Source organism: Danio rerio, chromosome 17, assembly GCF_049306965.1.
Source record: "Danio rerio strain Tuebingen ecotype United States chromosome 17, GRCz12tu, whole genome shotgun sequence".
In the NCBI taxonomy this organism is placed as follows: domain Eukaryota; kingdom Metazoa; phylum Chordata; class Actinopteri; order Cypriniformes; family Danionidae; genus Danio; species Danio rerio.
This window is the reverse complement of record NC_133192.1, coordinates 54,120,288-54,137,500: the sequence shown is the minus strand read 5'-3', so window position 1 is coordinate 54,137,500 and position 17,213 is coordinate 54,120,288. Positions and strand designations below refer to the sequence as shown.

General features: G+C 36.8%; 1 protein-coding gene across 1 annotated transcript in view; it reads right to left on the bottom strand.

Annotated features, from left to right (window-relative positions):
* slc39a9 (solute carrier family 39 member 9) overlaps positions 1–7,781 on the bottom strand; it is a 27,983-nt gene extending 20,202 nt beyond the window's left edge. Inside the window, 2 exon segments of the mRNA NM_001013540.1 lie at positions 1,401–1,509; positions 7,157–7,781. Coding sequence (NP_001013558.1) covers positions 1,401–1,509; positions 7,157–7,252 — 205 coding nt within the window. The 5' untranslated portion in view covers positions 7,253–7,781.
* Positions 7,782–17,213: the final 9,432 nt, after the last annotated feature.

Sequence of the window (17,213 nt, the reverse complement as noted above, 5' to 3'; positions counted from 1 at the left end):
TCACGGTCATGACATAATAGCCTGTATTCCAGCGTGCAGACTGGGCGTCTGTGCCAGAGTGTGTCTTATTACGTCTTACAGTGTGATGCATTAATGCATGAGTAAAGCTTGGTTCAAACCAATCAGCGCGCTCTATTGTGCAACTTCATTAATATTCATTAGTGTCACAGTGTTTTCACGACAGACACGCCACGTTGTGTTGGCAAAACAAGCGTGAAGTTTTGCTTTTATAGTTTGCTGCCGTTAAGTTTTGTTTTCATTTTCTCTCTGTGAGAGCGCAGCTGGCGTCACGTGTGGATTAACAGTGTACGTGACGCTCGACAACAATAACTTACGTGTCTAAGGAGGATTATTGTTTACCTGAGAGCTGTTCTCACCTGCAAACGCTGAGATCTGGATTTGCTTGTAGTTTTCTCTTCATAAAGACGCGGCTCTAGTTACTGGTGATTGTCCTGTCTCTACAGATTTGGTAAGTGAGCGACCAGTGCTCTTTGTTTATTCAGTTTGCTCGTATCGAACTAAGTTAACTATTGCACCGAGTCACCGAGTGTAAACACGTTAGCATCACAACCAAACTTTAACCTCGTGTAGGGTTTTTACAGCATTTAGTGACCGGAATAACACACGCGGCTTTCTGACGCTACCTGCCATGTGCATCTAAGTTTCCGGGAAATGCTGAGTTTTTTTTCTCTCATTCGCCGTGCGGTATCAAACATTGCATGAAAAATACACGCTTAGAGCAGTTCCTCGAATCAAATATCTCGTTTGTCGCGAGGGGCATGAATGAATTCCCTGAATGAAAGAGCCAAACTGCAGTTAAAGTCCAACATTTAATAATTTGGCAAATAATTCCACTACAGATGTCCATGTAGGTTAAACACCATCACTTTCTCCTGTCTGTGTATTTTGACTCTGAAACTCGCGCTTGCCCAAATAGACACTCCCACACCCTCCCACTTTAGTTCCTCCGACACTCCCCCCTAAACAGAGCTGGACACGCCCACTTTTCTGACTTTTTCCAAAGTAGAGGTGTGAAAACACCCTGCTGAAACGAGGGGGTTTCATGGCCCTTTAAGTTTATGACGTGGCTTCAGGCAGCATCAGCGCTGGTTTATGTCAACTCATCTGTGTCAAACTGTGACCAGAATTCTTTTATTTTGAAGGACACATAAGAAAAGAAAGTTTTTATTTATTTTTTTATTTATTTCTTTGTTTGTTTTAATGCCATCTCAACAGCACTGCCTACAGTATATTCATGGCAACACTTCAGAGGACACCTTTTTAAACATTTCCCTTAAAAAAAAGCATTCTCTAAAATCATTTTAGTATATACACACTAAAAAATTTTAAAGAAAAGAAATAGAATTAATGCATTGACTGAAAAGCAACCTGAAGCTCACCTTCCAGCATTTCCTCATAGAGAGCATGGACTCCCTCTGGTATTATGACAGCCAGCGCAGTGCCACACAACAGCCCTGCTCCCAACACTGTCACCAACTTCAGCTTCTCCTGAGCACATAAAACACAAAATCATGCATTTCAATAAATAGATAGAAAGACAGACAGACGGACAGGCAGGCAGTACAATATTGTATGTTAATTCATTTATTTTCCAGATTGCAGGAGCAGCAGTCTTAGGCCCCGTTTACACTAGTGCGTTTTAGTTTTAAAACGGCGTTGTAGAATGAAAACGATCCGCGTCCACACTCGCGTTTTACCCAGCGTTTCTGAACAGCTCTCCGTCCACACCAAAACGCTGAAAACGCACATCACGTGATCACACACACACTCTCGGGCAAGCGCTCCAGCATTTCTACCCAGATGAGAGCTCTGCTTGTCGGACTGCTCATCACGCATCTCCCGCTGGATCTAATCTCACTATATTTGCTAAACGTGATATTTCATTCATGTTGTTGTCTTTATCTAACGACATATTTCCTGACTTTGGTCATTGGAATCTATTAAGTTACTTGTTCACGGGTAACATGTTTTGGTTACACGCAAAGATAAGTTAAAGATTAATCCAGGTACATTGACTGATCGCTTGCTTTTATTTCCTACAATGTATAAACTTATTATATGTTATAATTTTATAATTATCGATTATTAAAACTGATATTCAGCAAAAGAGAGGGTGTGTTTCGTATTTTCACTGAAATTGAAAGGAGGCATTTGTTATTGGCTCCGTTTTGTTATAAATATCCACACAGTGAAGATGACGCTCATATATGCAGCACGGCGCCTCAACATTTCTGCTGTATGTTAAGTTGCTAATATTAAAAAGAAAATAGGCAGTTCCTTATATCATGTTTACGTTTTATTGTTGAGAAATAAGGGAAACAACGTAGCCAAGGTGATGTGAATGAAGTTATAAAGTACACTGTTCCCTTTGAAGATTTACCCGTGTCCTCGGTATGTTTTCCATATCAAACTGAGAAGGGGGAGACTGCAGCCTTGATCAAACTTGCGAAGTCTTAACTTACAAGAAGAGGATGCGAGACTGAACTGTGTGTGGGCTACTTAATATTGAGGAAAAGCCCCAATCAGATAGGCGAACGTTTGCAGCCCCGCCTCCGTTTTCAGATGTCTCTGTCTTTCCCCATCCACACTGAGACGGAGCAGCAGCGTTTTAGAATGAAAACGGCCTTTCCAGCGTTTTCAAAAAGCTCCGTTTTCGGCGCTCGAGAACTCCGGCGTAGTGTGGACGAATGGCGTAACCGTAGCAAAACTTATGCGTTTTCAAACTAAAACGCACTAGTATAAACGGGGCCTTAGGAGAGAACCCCCATCTTCCCTCTCCCCAGGCACTTCTTCTAGCCGCTCTAGAGAGGCATTCACAGCCCAGCCGAAAGACATACTGTTTCTCAGGGTGCTTTCACACCTACACTTTTGTTTCGGAACGGGTCTTGTTTGCCCAGTTAGCGCGGTTCGTTTGCTATATGTGAACAGGGTAATCGCGCTCTGTTTCGCGCCAAAGTAATCGCTCCGAGATCGCTTGAATGAGGTGGTCTCGGCTCGATTGACACGAACCCTGGAGTGGTTCGATTGCAGTGAGAAAGCGATCCGATTAGAGCGCGGTTATATCACAGTGTTTTATGGATGTGTAATAGGCATACGGCTATATGAAGAGAGAATTATGAGCAGGGCGGGAAGTTTCATGAGTCTCCGGATGCCCGCAAACGAGTGATGACCTCCCGGTAATCTTGCGTCTCCCTCCTGGTCCTCAAATAGACATCGTCGCGCACCCTTCTCACCCCTCCCCACCGCGTCTCTCCTCAGACATGTTGCGCACGCTCACCCTGTCAATCACCACCAAACCACCACCTCTCCTGACAGCTTAGCAGGACGCTGCAAAATAAACCCTGACACTCTGACCAATGCAAGGAGAGTTTACTCACACGTGACTTGTTTTAGCTCTTTTGGTCCGTTTAGAAACTTTGCAGTGTGAAAGCGAACCGCTCCAAGAGCAAAGAGCAACAATGTAACATTTGTAATCTCTGTTTCGGAACAACTGAATCGATTCACAGGTGTGAAAGCACCCTCAATATGCGTTCTTCAGTGATCTTGCATCCTTGTTTTCTCGTGTAACGTCATCATCAACTGTTAAAGTTCAGTTTAGTTCCAATACTCAAGTCCTCAAAAACAGAGGACGTGTGAAACTTCCCGGATGCGTTCATGATATGGAGGACGCACTGATGCAGACTTGAGCACCAAACTCCTCCTAGAAGTACCACAAGTCATTGCTACTGGAGGTGGGAGCACAGCATTTTATATAGGTTTATTATTAAAGTTCAGAGATATAACTTATTTATCTCAGGATTTTCCATAATTGTAAGGGTAAATATTATCATAAAAATCTTAATAAAGGAATAAACACGTTAAAGGTGTTTATTTGATGAAATTCCTATTAAAATGCTTCATTTGTATTGTGCAAGGTATATTTATAATGTTTTTGCATAGTATATATTAAAAAAAAAAGGGGGACAAACAATAAATCGTTGTATGAACGCTCTAATGTGTAAATAATTTTCCAATAAAAATGTGTGAAGGTCACGTGTCCATGAGGAAGAACGCAGCATCTCATTTCTCACAGGACACGTTCTCTGTTCTCGTGGTCTCCCGAGTTCATTCTTCCGAGGACACCTGACAAGACCGGTATTCACAAGAACGCAAGTCCGTTCTCTGCATTCTTGGAATTGATAAACAGCCATAGTCCCTCCACAGCGTGTCCTGGGTCTTCCCCAAAGCCTCCTGGAACACCTTCCTTGGTAGGAAGGACTCCTGGTGGCATCTGAAACAGATCCCCGAGCCACCTCAGCTGACTTCTCTCGATGTGGAGGAGCAGCGGCTTTACTGTATAGAGGTAAAGTTGGTTTTATATTCACACATTCGTTCATTTAGAAGTGTCTATATGGTTTACCATGTTACTTTGAATATTTAATCAGAATTAGCATGCAAGTATGACTTGAAAATAACATTAACACTGTTTATTTGATTGTGAACAATGTTGTACTTTGATAGTCATTGGCTGCTAATATCATTTCGCTATTTAGAGTTTGCAAATAATATTCTATGAAATTATATTATTAAGGCTAATGTCTGAATGTGCAAATATAAACATTACATCTATCTTTACTCTGAGCTTCTCCCGGGTGTCAGAGCGACTCAACACATCCATAAGGGTGTGCCCTGCCACCTTTCGAAGGAAACTTATTTCGGCCGCTTGTATCTGAGATCTTGTCCTTTCGGTCAGGACCCCAAAGTTCATGATAGAGGTAAATTTTGTTTTATATTTGCCCATTCGTACATTAATAAGTCCCTATATTGTTTACCATGTTACTTTGAATAATCAGAATTAGCATGCAAGTATGACTGAAAAACAACATTAACACTATCTAATTGACTGTGAACAATGTTGTATTTTGATAGTTATTGGCTGCTTATATAACTTCCCCATTTTGAATTTGCAAAAAATACTTTAATAAAATTATATTATTAGGAGAATGTCTGAATATGCGAATATAAAACCAACTTTATCTCTATGAGTTCATGACCATTGGTGAGAGTAAGAATGTAGATTGACTGGTAAATTAAAAGCTTTGCCTTTCGGTTCAGCTCCTTCTTTACCACAACAGACCGGTACATCGACCGCATTACTGCTGCTGCACCAATCTGCCTGCCAATCTCACGTTCCATCCTTCCCTCACTCGTGAACAAAAGCCCAAGATACTTGAACTCCTCCACCTCCGGTAAGGACTTTCCTCCAACCTGGAGATGGCAAACCATCTTTTTTCGGTGAACCAATACTGCATCTATTAATACAAAATGCTAATCAACAATTTTACCTATTTTTTGTCCAAAAAGTTTCCTCTTCAGTTACTGCAATATGGGACAATATGCAGAAGAACAGCATTAAACATTACAAATATATTTATTTTATCTTTGTCACCCTCTACTGTTCTACTCGTCATATCATATTTATCTCTTATATATTTTGTATATAAAAGAGTAAAACTATTATATATATATATATATATATATATATATATCACAAAAGTTATTATGTAAATACAAACTTTGTTTTGAATACAATTAATGATTGTTTCACAGAACTACAGTAATGAGAAATAAAGGCCTGAAGTAATAACTGCTGCTAAAATGTTTTAAATCCATTTTTCACAAAATTATTTTACTGCATGTGTTATCAAATATACACACATCTGTTATTCAATGAACTCGGTTGTTTTTTTAATATATATATATAATAATAATAATAATAATAATAATAATAATAATAATAATAATAATAATGTATTTTAAACTTTTATGAATGACTTGGATTTATGATTTTGTTGTTTGTTTTTAAGCAGCAAATAACACAGAGAATTTTATCTTTAAATAAAGTATGAACAAAAACACCCAATCTTATTATTTTGTGACATAATAATTGCAGTACATTGAAGTATTGACTAATTGCTTCACAGGTATCAGCATTCTCCACTAAAAACACAAGCTGTTGGGTCAGAGTAACGTTTTTAATGAAATCAATTTGACATGGACCCGGCAGAGCTGTTTGAGTAAGGTCAGTGTAGGTGGCAAGTTAAACAGCTTGTGTCTACTTTAAACTTTAAATTGATATCACTATCAACATTAAACATTTTAAGGCCATTTGTTCCTGGAAATAGAGGTAAAGTTGGTTTTATATTCACACATTCGTTCATTTAGCAGTCTATATATTGTTTACTATGTTACTTTGAATATTCGATCGGAATTAGCATGCAAGTGTGACTTGAAAACAACATTAACACTGTTTATTTGACTGTGAACAATGTTGTACTTTGATAGTCATTAGCTGCTAATATGATTTCCCTATTTAAAATTTGCAATAAATACTTTTCTGAAATGATATTATTAAGGGGAAAGTCTGAAAATCCGAATATAAAACCAACTTTACTTTTATTTCCTGGAATTATAAAATCAGGGGTGCTCTGGCTTTTATAGCTCTCACATAGAGTCCTATGGACTAAGTCAAATGAAAATGAAATCCAAGCAAAATTAAATGCATACAGAAATATAAAATAAACAAATGGAGAAATAAATAAAAACATAAATGGATAAATAATATACAATAAATTAATAAATAATAAATACATATGACAAATACAATTTAAAATGAATTAATTAAAGATTCAAACACAGAAAAAATGACAAATGCATGCAGAAAAGAATAAATGAAAGAAAAAATACATAACTGGATTGAGTTAATTGAAATACTTTTGTAATGCTATTATGTTTTACTTTTATATTACTAACATATTGTTTCCATCCATTTAAAAAAAATTATAATTATTATTTATAATTACTTGCAAAATGCTATTTTTATGTTTATTTATGCACCAATTGCAAAAAAATCCAAGTAATGCAAAACATTTCACTGGCATGGCACATAAACACAATTCTAATGGTGATATATTTATGTATCTGTTTATTTTTGCAGGTTTGATCCTGCATAGTCCCAAGGAGATTCAGCTAACGTTATTCACTGTAGTGATGTTGACCTCGCCAGAATCACAGTTCTCAAAGCCAAGTTCCAGCACAAGCTCTGCAAATCGAGAACACCAGTCTTAAAAATGTAGTCGTGTCCATCCCAACTCACCTCAGAGAAGTTTACAGCCAACGGAATAGTTCCAGCCACATAACAGCCGATCAGCATCGACAGAGACAGCAGACTGATGGAGCTGAAGTCGTCCATTTCTGCTGAACTTCCACCGCTGACTCAGTTTGTAGATGACAGCAGGAGTTTAACAACAAACTCCGTGCAACCGGTCGACGTTTTGATGACAGCAGATCCTTCTAACTTGGATTGGTGTGTTAGCTGGTTAGCTAGCGAAATAAAAACAGGTATCCTCGGAGATCGCGTGATTAAACAATAACGTCTACAACTCATCCGCTGTGAAGGCGGCTTGTGAGCTCTTTGTACATTGACCTGATCGATTATCTGAACGCTGTTGCTCAACTTTAAATACACAGAATCTCGTCACGCTTAGCAAGGGCTAAATTCGTAACAACCAGGCTGCGAATAAACATGAATAAACGGATCCGCGAAGGCTCGTCACATTCCGATTTTTTAACCTCAAGCCGCGTTTAAGGGCATCATGATTCCCAAGCAGTCGACACCGTTTTGTCGCTATAAACTCAACTGGTTTTCTTCCTATTCCGCAGCATCGACCAAACACTGAGCGCTAACTAGCCGATTGTGATGTTGGCAGTATGAGGGAAGTACTTCCGAGCCACATCGCCGTCAAAACAAAAGCCACCCACCTCATCTGCATTTTACGCCATCGACATCGTTAACACGTCGACATTTACAAAGTACTTACAAAAGTTTAAACAACTAAACGAAAATGGAAGACTAAGAATCAATAAAATAGTCTCGCTTGTTTTTTTAACCCTTATTGTGTCCTAAGATAGGACTTTTATACCGTTGGATCGGTCACTCACACACACGCAATTACACACACACACACACACACACACACACACACACGCACACACCTAACTACAACAGTAATCATTTACCCTAAAAAGTTGACATATCTTACACATTTATTCCAGCAGGTAGCTCTACGTATTTCTTAACTCATTTTAAGTTTTGTTGTAATCTATAAAAAATAATTTACAATAATTAAAAAAAAAATCTGAAACTTAGAATTCCCAAGTGCTCTTAATGTTTATGTATCTCATTTTCCAATTTATCTTGAATATAATATTTATTTATTTATTTATTTATTTATTGTTATTTTTGTTTAACAATTAATTTAGGCTATATGAATGTATGCATGGGCTTGAACATGTATAATAAAAAGCCATTCATTAACATTTTGTTTGAAAAGAAAAACATATTTTGGTTTGTTACTATTATGATTATACTTATGATAACTCATTTTAATTATTAACTGTGTCTTTGATTTACTCACTCATTCAGGCTTTTATTTTGCTCTAACACGTGTGTCAAACTCAGTTCCTGGAGGGCCACAGCTCTGCATAGTTCAGCTTCAACCCTAACGCACCTAAAAAACTAAGGCCCTACTCACACTATGTACAGTTGCCTTGAACCGAGCCAAAGCACGCTTGCACCTCCGTTTTGCACTCACGCACAAGCGTACCACGTTAAAGCCCAGGTCAACCGCGCTCAGGCACACCTCTTCCAACCGGGCCAGGGCCAGCCAAGTGAACCGTGACTGAGCCCGATTCAGAGCACTCACACTTCTCAAACGATCTGGGAAATGGGCCTGGGCACGGTTCAGATAGCATAGTGTGAGTGGGCCCTAAGTGAGTCCTGCAGGCCCGTTTAAAATCTATAGATAAGTGTTGAAGCAGGGTTGGAACTAAACTCTGCTAAACTGAGTTTGACACACCTGCTCTAACATTATTCGTAAGTCTTGTCAGTTATATAAAATATATATAATAACAAATATAAATGGCAGGCATGTGCTCAAGCATCTGCCTTTTTGGCAAATGACAGAAGAGCTGCTTTTTTTCAAGTGTTTTTTTTTTATTCATCTTGATTTAAATTTTCCCAGTGGCATCAAAATTAAGTGGTTTTTCAACAAGTGTACTTAAGACCCCTGGTGAAATACAGTGTCATATTTTTCAGCTTACATTCACTACGAATCGATGCCAAAATCATCATCATTTTTTTTTCGCCAATGGAAATAAAACAGACGCGCACAAAAAATGTGCGTACGCCAGCCAAGAAGCTGGAGTGGAGCTGCGCACATTCCCACATTCAGTTCATCGTTAGTAAATCCAAACGTGAGCGATTCTGATCGTGAAACCTGGCGTACGCAAAGTTTTTGTGTGTACGCAGCGTTGATACATGAGGCCCCCGGCCCTCAGTCACCGGACCTGAACCCGATAGAGATGGTTTGGGGTGAGCTGGACCGCAGAGTGAAGGCAAAAGGGCCAACAGCATCTCTGGGAACTCCTTCAAGACTGTCGGAAGAGCATTTCAGATGATGACCTTTTGAATCTCATCAAGATAAATGGCAAAAGTGTGCAAAGCCGTAATCAAAGCAAAATTTTGAAGAACCTAGAGTAAGACATAATTTCAGTTGTTTCAACTTGTTTTTATTATGTATATAGTTCCACATGTGTTAATTCATAGTTTTGATACCTTCAGTGTGAATCTACAATTTTCATAGTAATGAAAATAAAGAAAACAAGAAAACTCTTTGATTGAGAAGGTGTTGTGTCCAAACTTATGATCTGTACTATATATATATATATATATATATATATATATATATATATATATATATATATACACACACATATACATAGTTTGCGGCTGGAAAGGCATCTGCTGCATAAACACTTGCTGGATAAGTTGGCGGTTCATTCTGCTGTGGCGACCCCAGATTAATAAAGGGACTAAACTGACAAGAAAATGAAGGAATGAATATATGAGCAATATCAGTAGCAGTGTGATATGGCTGTATATGGCTGTATATTATCGGCACTGGTGGGAGGCGTGCGTTGCCTTACTGCCCCCACCAGTGCCAATATACAGCCATATCGCATGGCTATGAGTGTGATATTGCGTTTTTACAACAGTTTGACGGCATAATTGTGCATATAAAAACAAAATCAAACATAGAGAGTCTCAAAAACCATTATGTATGAGGAGCTACTTTCTTCCGCCTGGGATTCAAATCATAAGCTGACAGTTAAACAGCTGAGCAAGCATCTTTTAAACTTTAGATCTGTAGTGTCTGCTTCTTGCTGGCTGTATGTGAGCGGAGTAATACACAAATGGTAAAGAGGCTGATATTACTTAAATATATCACGGCTATCAGCCAATCAGATTCGAGAACCAGACAGAACTGTTGTGTGTGTGTGTGTGTGTGTATGTATATATATATATATATATATATATATATATATATATATATATATATATATATATATATATATATATATATATATATAACATGTGGCATGATTTGTTTTCTTGTGTTACCTTTGACAAATATTTAGATTTGCTTGATGATCTGAAAAGTGTGACAATCATGCAAAAATGTAAAAAATCAGCAAGGGAACAATAACTTTTTCTTTCACATCATCACTGTATACATTCCTAGATTTTTACACTAAAAAAATAGTTACAAGCATTTCCAAACATAAGCATGTCACCAAAATTGGGTTTTCATAAGAGTGAATGTCTGAAAGTATAACCCCTCCTTTGATTTCTTGTTTACAATAGCGGTGGCCCATGGCCAAAGCGCGCAGGTTTCTGACCACTCTGGGCTTCAAACCAAAGGGTGCCAGACACAATGTTTTGCAAATATAAAACCAATAGTGATTGAAGAGTGCTTGAATGTGTGCCAGTCACTGTTGGCATGTTGTAAAATCAACAAAGAAATGAAAAATGTTATTCATTCCAGGCACTAGTGTAGTCTTCTGAATGCCAACTGCACAGTTCTTGTCACTGTTACTATTCATCAAACGCATAAAATGTTCAATTTTGTAATTGAGCCTTCAGGTCCCACAATTACTACTTTATTTTTGTATTTAAAATGCAGGATGTGCTGTTCACACTTTTATTTAAATTGTTTTAGTTTCTTTAGCCTTTTTAAGATTAATATGAAGATACAAAATAAATAAAGTCTGTATATGTGTGTATATGTTGCAAAACAATTCAGTGTGCCAGGAGTTCTTCTGTCACACACAATAATAAAGAGCGGCTGCAGGACACATATTTCTGATGCCTGTATTGAACTGTAATGGAGTAAACAGCCCCCACAACATGAACAAAAATTTACGCATTTGTACATTTTATTTAAAGATTCCCTATTATGCATTTTAAAAAGGTCATATATTGGTTTTAGGGGTCTCCAACAACAGGCTGATATGCGTGCAAGGTCAAAAAACACTGTTATGGTCTTATAATATGCATTTATTTTTACCTAATTATCCCAGCGACTCCCATATGAATCGTTCAGTGATTCATTTGTTCCCAAACCCCTCCCTAGTGGAACGCTAAACTGTGCTGATTGGACTGAAGTCCAGTCTATTGCAATTTGGTCAACTGCATCCAGCACGAGACAGACAGAAATGCCCACCACGGCTACAGTATGAAGTAGCAGAAAGTATGTGAGAGCCCAAAGCAGGAATGCAATAAAGCAATGCAGTTAAACACCAGCTTCACACTTACATGTTATGATCCGGAGGAAGAAGAAACTGGTCCATTTGAACTGTAAAAGTTACTGATAAAGTCCCTGTCAAAGTCTGACAAAGTCCCATAGTCTCGGCTGCTCCTTCAATAGCAAAAATCCGGTGAATCCCGCGTTGCAGCATGGGTTATTGAATCAATCATCAGAAAAATGACTAACACAGCACTAGGTTGGCCATACTGTGGTGTAACTTTAACCCTTTATTTCCTGCAGCCGAATCTCCATCTGTCAGTGATTCTTATCTTCACGTCATGATCAGTCCTGTGATCCCCCGCACCTCCGCTAGTGTCTGAAGTGAAAGTGCATGCACATTTTACCAGAACTGGAACTATATATTTGGTGATGTACCGTATCGACGTCGATGCGATCAAACAAAAGGTCCGAACCCAACTCAATTCATTTATTCGACTCTGAGTCAAATATTTTGCTAATGAATCAATAGTTTTAAACAAGGTGCACTTTTAGATTTAAACTTCATCTGGATGTTTTCATTCACTTAGAGCTGTTACACACTGCATAGATGCTCAATTTCAAAAACCCATAATAGGGCCTCTTTAATGATATAATAAAAATCTTGTCACATCTTGTCCAGCCTTTGGTTTGTTTGATTTCTTTTAATTAAACCAAACTTGTCAAATGTGAACATGTCAGTAATTGTGGACAATATGTTTAGAAAATAAATGAACAAAAATTGCAAAAAGTATATTTTGCAAAAGTATATTTGCAAAATAACAATAATTTGAAGTTGAATAATCCTATTCCCAGAAATGGGTTGCGGCTGGAAGGGCATCCGCTGCGTAAAAAGCTTGCTGGATAAGTTGGCGGTTCATTCTGCTGTGGCGACCCCGGATTAATAAAGGGACTAAGCCGACAAGAAAATGAATGAATGAATGAATAATCCTTTGAAAAGCACAGATAATTTTTTTTTTTATTAAACAAATGTACTTGCTTTAGTAAATTTCCCAAGGCATTACAATAAAATTGCAAGTAACAGACTGAATTTAAAGTTCAAGTTTGAAAGATTAAAAATTGTACATTTAAAGTTTAAATATGAAACAATGCAAACACTTTGTGCAGTTTATGTGGAAATCACAGCTATAGTCAATACATTTGCACAAAAAAATCCAAATTGGTGTAAATGTTATGCAGTATTGTTAAAAGATGAATTATGCTAATTGTTTTTTTTTCTGAGCTGATGAGTCCAAATAACCTTTTATTCAGTAATTAATATTTCACCTTACAGGACACTAGCTCTTATCAGGCCTGTAGGCAGCCTGGTAAAAGGGTTGGTTCTTTTTTCTTAAAAAGTGGACCCTTTTGCAGTTATTCGCCTTATTTTCCATTTAATCATATTAAAATACAGCATTTTAGTGACATTTTAAACACAATTTTTTCCCGAATTAGCTTGTTTGATGATCATCATAACAACCACACTTTCTGATGTGACAAAAACATTTCCTAAACATTTAGAATACAGAAATATAAGAACTATACTTATTTTTTTAAATTCCAATCATTTGAAAAAATAAAAATGAATAAATAAAAATAGGAATCTGTTCAAGTTTAAATTAAAACTAGCCTATTGTCATGTATTAGGCAAGTAACAAACTGGCCTGCACATTCCACTTTCCTGAAACAGCAACACAGGATTCCTCTTGGTCTTTAAGCCTTCCTCATTATTTTCAAAGTTATTTTCACAATTTATTATGCAATGTAAAAAAAATGATAAGACAAATTAGCTCATATGAAACTAATTCTTGACTTTTGTCAGTGAGGGGTGGATCTTTCGAACCACCCAAACTTCCCTGGCTACGGGCCAGCTTATTTAAACAATCATTTTAATCATCCATGGTCTTGAACACGGCTGGATGGCTCATGTCTGCCCCTGGGTATCTAAACTTTTAAAGTTGTTAAAACATATTTTGACATAAACCAGATGTGTTTTGTCATTAAAACCATATTATTTTTTTTTTACCTTGGAGCTTTAAAATAGAGATGTTAAACTGAAAAATAAAAAAGGGTATAATAACACATCCACATGATATCCACTGAAAATCCTGAAGCCAAACACTAGATGGAACTGTTGTATTGTTTGTTAATCTTTCACTCGTTTCCCAAAAGCTTCTGTTTTTCATGGGTTTGGTATTACATCTCTACGTTTGACGGATGCATTTATCTAAAGTGATTTCGGTTGCATTCAAGGTATTCAGTTTATAAGTTCACGCATTCCCTGAGGGCTCAACCTGTGATTTAGATACTGCTAACAACATTACTTGAAAATCTTGAATCTGAGGGTTCCAGAAAATCTAAGTTGTGAGAAAAGGACCTTTTAAAGTGTCCAAATTAGTCATTAAGAAGGACTTTTGATGTATTTACATAAATAAAAATGTAAAAAATATCTTCACTGAACATGATCTTATTGTAATTATTTATAGAATAAAATAAAATGCAACAAACTTGAAGCATCCAGGGTCTCTCTCTCTCTCTCTCTCTCTCTCTCTCTCTCTCTCTCTCTCTCTCTCTCTCTCTCTCTCTCTCTCTCTCTCTCAAGTTCAAGTTCAAGTTGCTTTATTGGCATGACATTAAGTACAGTATTGCCAAAGCACTTCAAATATGAAACATATTAAAACCATTGAAAAATTAATAGTAATACAGATAAGATGTATAAATGAAACACACAAAAAAAAAAACAATACATTTGATAAATATAATAATAATAATAAAAAGTTTAAATTATTGAAATAAGATACATGAATTTACATTAACAATTTCTTATGGTGTGTAGGGTATATACATATTTTGCAGCTAGTCTAAATGTCAATTCGTCCTCTCCGAGTATATGGTAAAGTTTTTCTGAGTCATTTAAATTAAAAAATGAACTGATCAATGTTTCAAATTGGGGGAAAAATATTTCTCTAGTCGTGGTGTATTTGGGGCAAAACAGAAAGAAGTGTGTCTCATCCTCTATTTGGTTTGTGTCACACTGTTTACATATTCTCTTTTCCTTAGGAGTCCAGGATTTTTTATGTCTGCCTTTTTCTATTTCTAGGTCATGATCACAGAGGCGATATTTAGAAAGAATGTGCTTTTCTTTTAATTGTTTTAATGATAAATAATTTGCCAACTGTGTGGTTCTATTTAGGGCCGAATAACATTTAGGTTTAGTCTGGAGGTTGAATTCAGTTTTTAGTTTTTCATCATAGTTATATTTTAATGTTTTGTCAATTTGTTTGTGAAGGTTTTGTTTGGTGGACGGGTTCAGTTTGTGTTTTGTTTCTCTCTCTCTCTCTCTCTCTCTCTTTAGAAAAAAATACAAGCCAAATTGATAGATTTTTTTTTTTTGGAATAAATTACATTGGGTACCTTGGGCTGTGCTGTACCTTCCAAAAGAAGAAGGTTAACAAGGTATTATAAATTTGATGAGTAGAAAAGCAGCTTTTAGGTTATAATTTGTACAAAAATTTCTATATAAATCAGATTTGTGTTGGACTAGCATAACGAGTTGTCTTTTAGGATGGGTTTTTTTGTTGAATTGTTCTAAATTCAGCCTGATTTCACGAGGAAACGTAAGTATTTTACGTTTTGTCAGTAAATGTATATGTATTTTAAAAAGAAGGCGTGGTACCTAACCCCACCCCCAACCTCAAACGTCATTGGATGATGAGCAAATCATCCTAAATTGTACGAATTAGATTGTACGAATTCATACGAATTAGCCACTAAATCAAAAAGATACGAATTGCCGTGAGATTGCGTTGTCTAAATTTGATTTAAAGTCTATATCTCGGTTCTATGAGAGTGTTAGAAGAGCCTGGTGTTTAGTGAAGAATAAAAGAATGTGGTCTCATAAATCTTCATGTTGGTTTTTAGAATAACCACCAATAAATGGCGCACGCTTGGACCTTTGTGATGATAAAGGGCCCTATCATACAACCGGCGCAATGTGGCGCAAGGCGCAGCGCAATAGTCTTTTACTACTTTAAGCTTGGCGCAAGGGTCATTTTGAGGCATTGCGCCACGCTGTTTAAATAGCAAATGTGCGCCTATAGGCGTTCTGGTCTAAAAAAGCAGGCGTGTTTTGGTGCGTTGCTATTTTGACAAACTGTAAATAGTCTGTTTTTTAGACTAGAACAAAGTCGGTCTATTGTCTGGCGCAAAGTGTGCCTGGCTTACACACTACACACAAGATGTAGAGCAATACGCAAATATCTTTACATATGAAAAAGATACAATATATTAAGGATATATATAGGATATAAATATAAATGATTAAAATATTACAAAACATATTAATTTCTAGCCTACATGAATTTAAAAACCACTGCCTTCATACTTTCTTCATCTCGGGAGGCTTTTTCAGTTTATTCAATTTGCTTTTGTATAATGTTATTATTATTAGCAGTATTATTTATTATATCCATATTTATATTTATTAAAAACAAGCTTAGATTTGTCCACCTGTCAGGTTTTAGACCATATGGGGCATAGCAGGTGTATTTGGAAATAACTTATTATTCATTTATTCGTTTGCTGGAAATTAGAACTAAATTTAGAAAGAGTTTTGAAACAAATCTTTGCGCTTAACAAAAAAAATGAATTATTTATAGGCTAATTGATGTCTGTGCGTAAAGGTTTCCCTATACACGAGAGCAAAAGCGAAAGTGAACTTACTTTACGTCATGTTAATAGCAATGCGCTCTTGGCGTGACGCAGCTGGCTCTTAAAGGGAATGGAAGATGAGACTCTGATTGGTTTATTCTTAAAACACACCTATAACTCATTAAGAAAATAAACTCAACCCTTTTAGACCATGCGCCATGGCACAAAGCGGATTTTCCCGTCCTTAAGTTAGCAAAAATGCGCTCTGACACGCCCTAAAAGCGTTTGCGCCCTGCATTTTGCGCTCTGCGCATGGACCGTCAAAATAGAGCCCAAAAGACCTGGTTTAAAACAGTTGCTGATAAAAAATGAAGAAATGAAGAACTTAATAGAAGTGGCGGGGGATAATTTGGACAATGCCGATGCAGTCGCTCAAAGACTGAATATAAGATCAACAAGAAAAGTTCATTTATTGCTCAAAAACTAAGAGAGATACTGAGTCAAGAAGACTGGAACTTTTTATCATTACAAACAGTGCCAACTATGATGGATTCTTTTCCAAGTTTGGTCATACAACAAAATGGAGAATTTTTCACAGTTTAAAGATTTCAAGAGACATTGTTTTTGATTTAATCGGAGGCAAGAGTTTGTATAAGATTTGTGTGAAAGTGATAAATAAAGAAAAATTACAATGTGTGGATACACAATGGAGAGAACATTTAAGTCTTTATAGTGATGATATGCCTGTTAGAGTTTAGTTTACAAGCCACCATTGACCAATAATACCCTTCAACACCCACCACTGAAGACATTTTTAAAGTCAATGCTTTTATTTCAATACTGAATTCAACTGTACTTGATAAATGTCCTTTTTGTGGT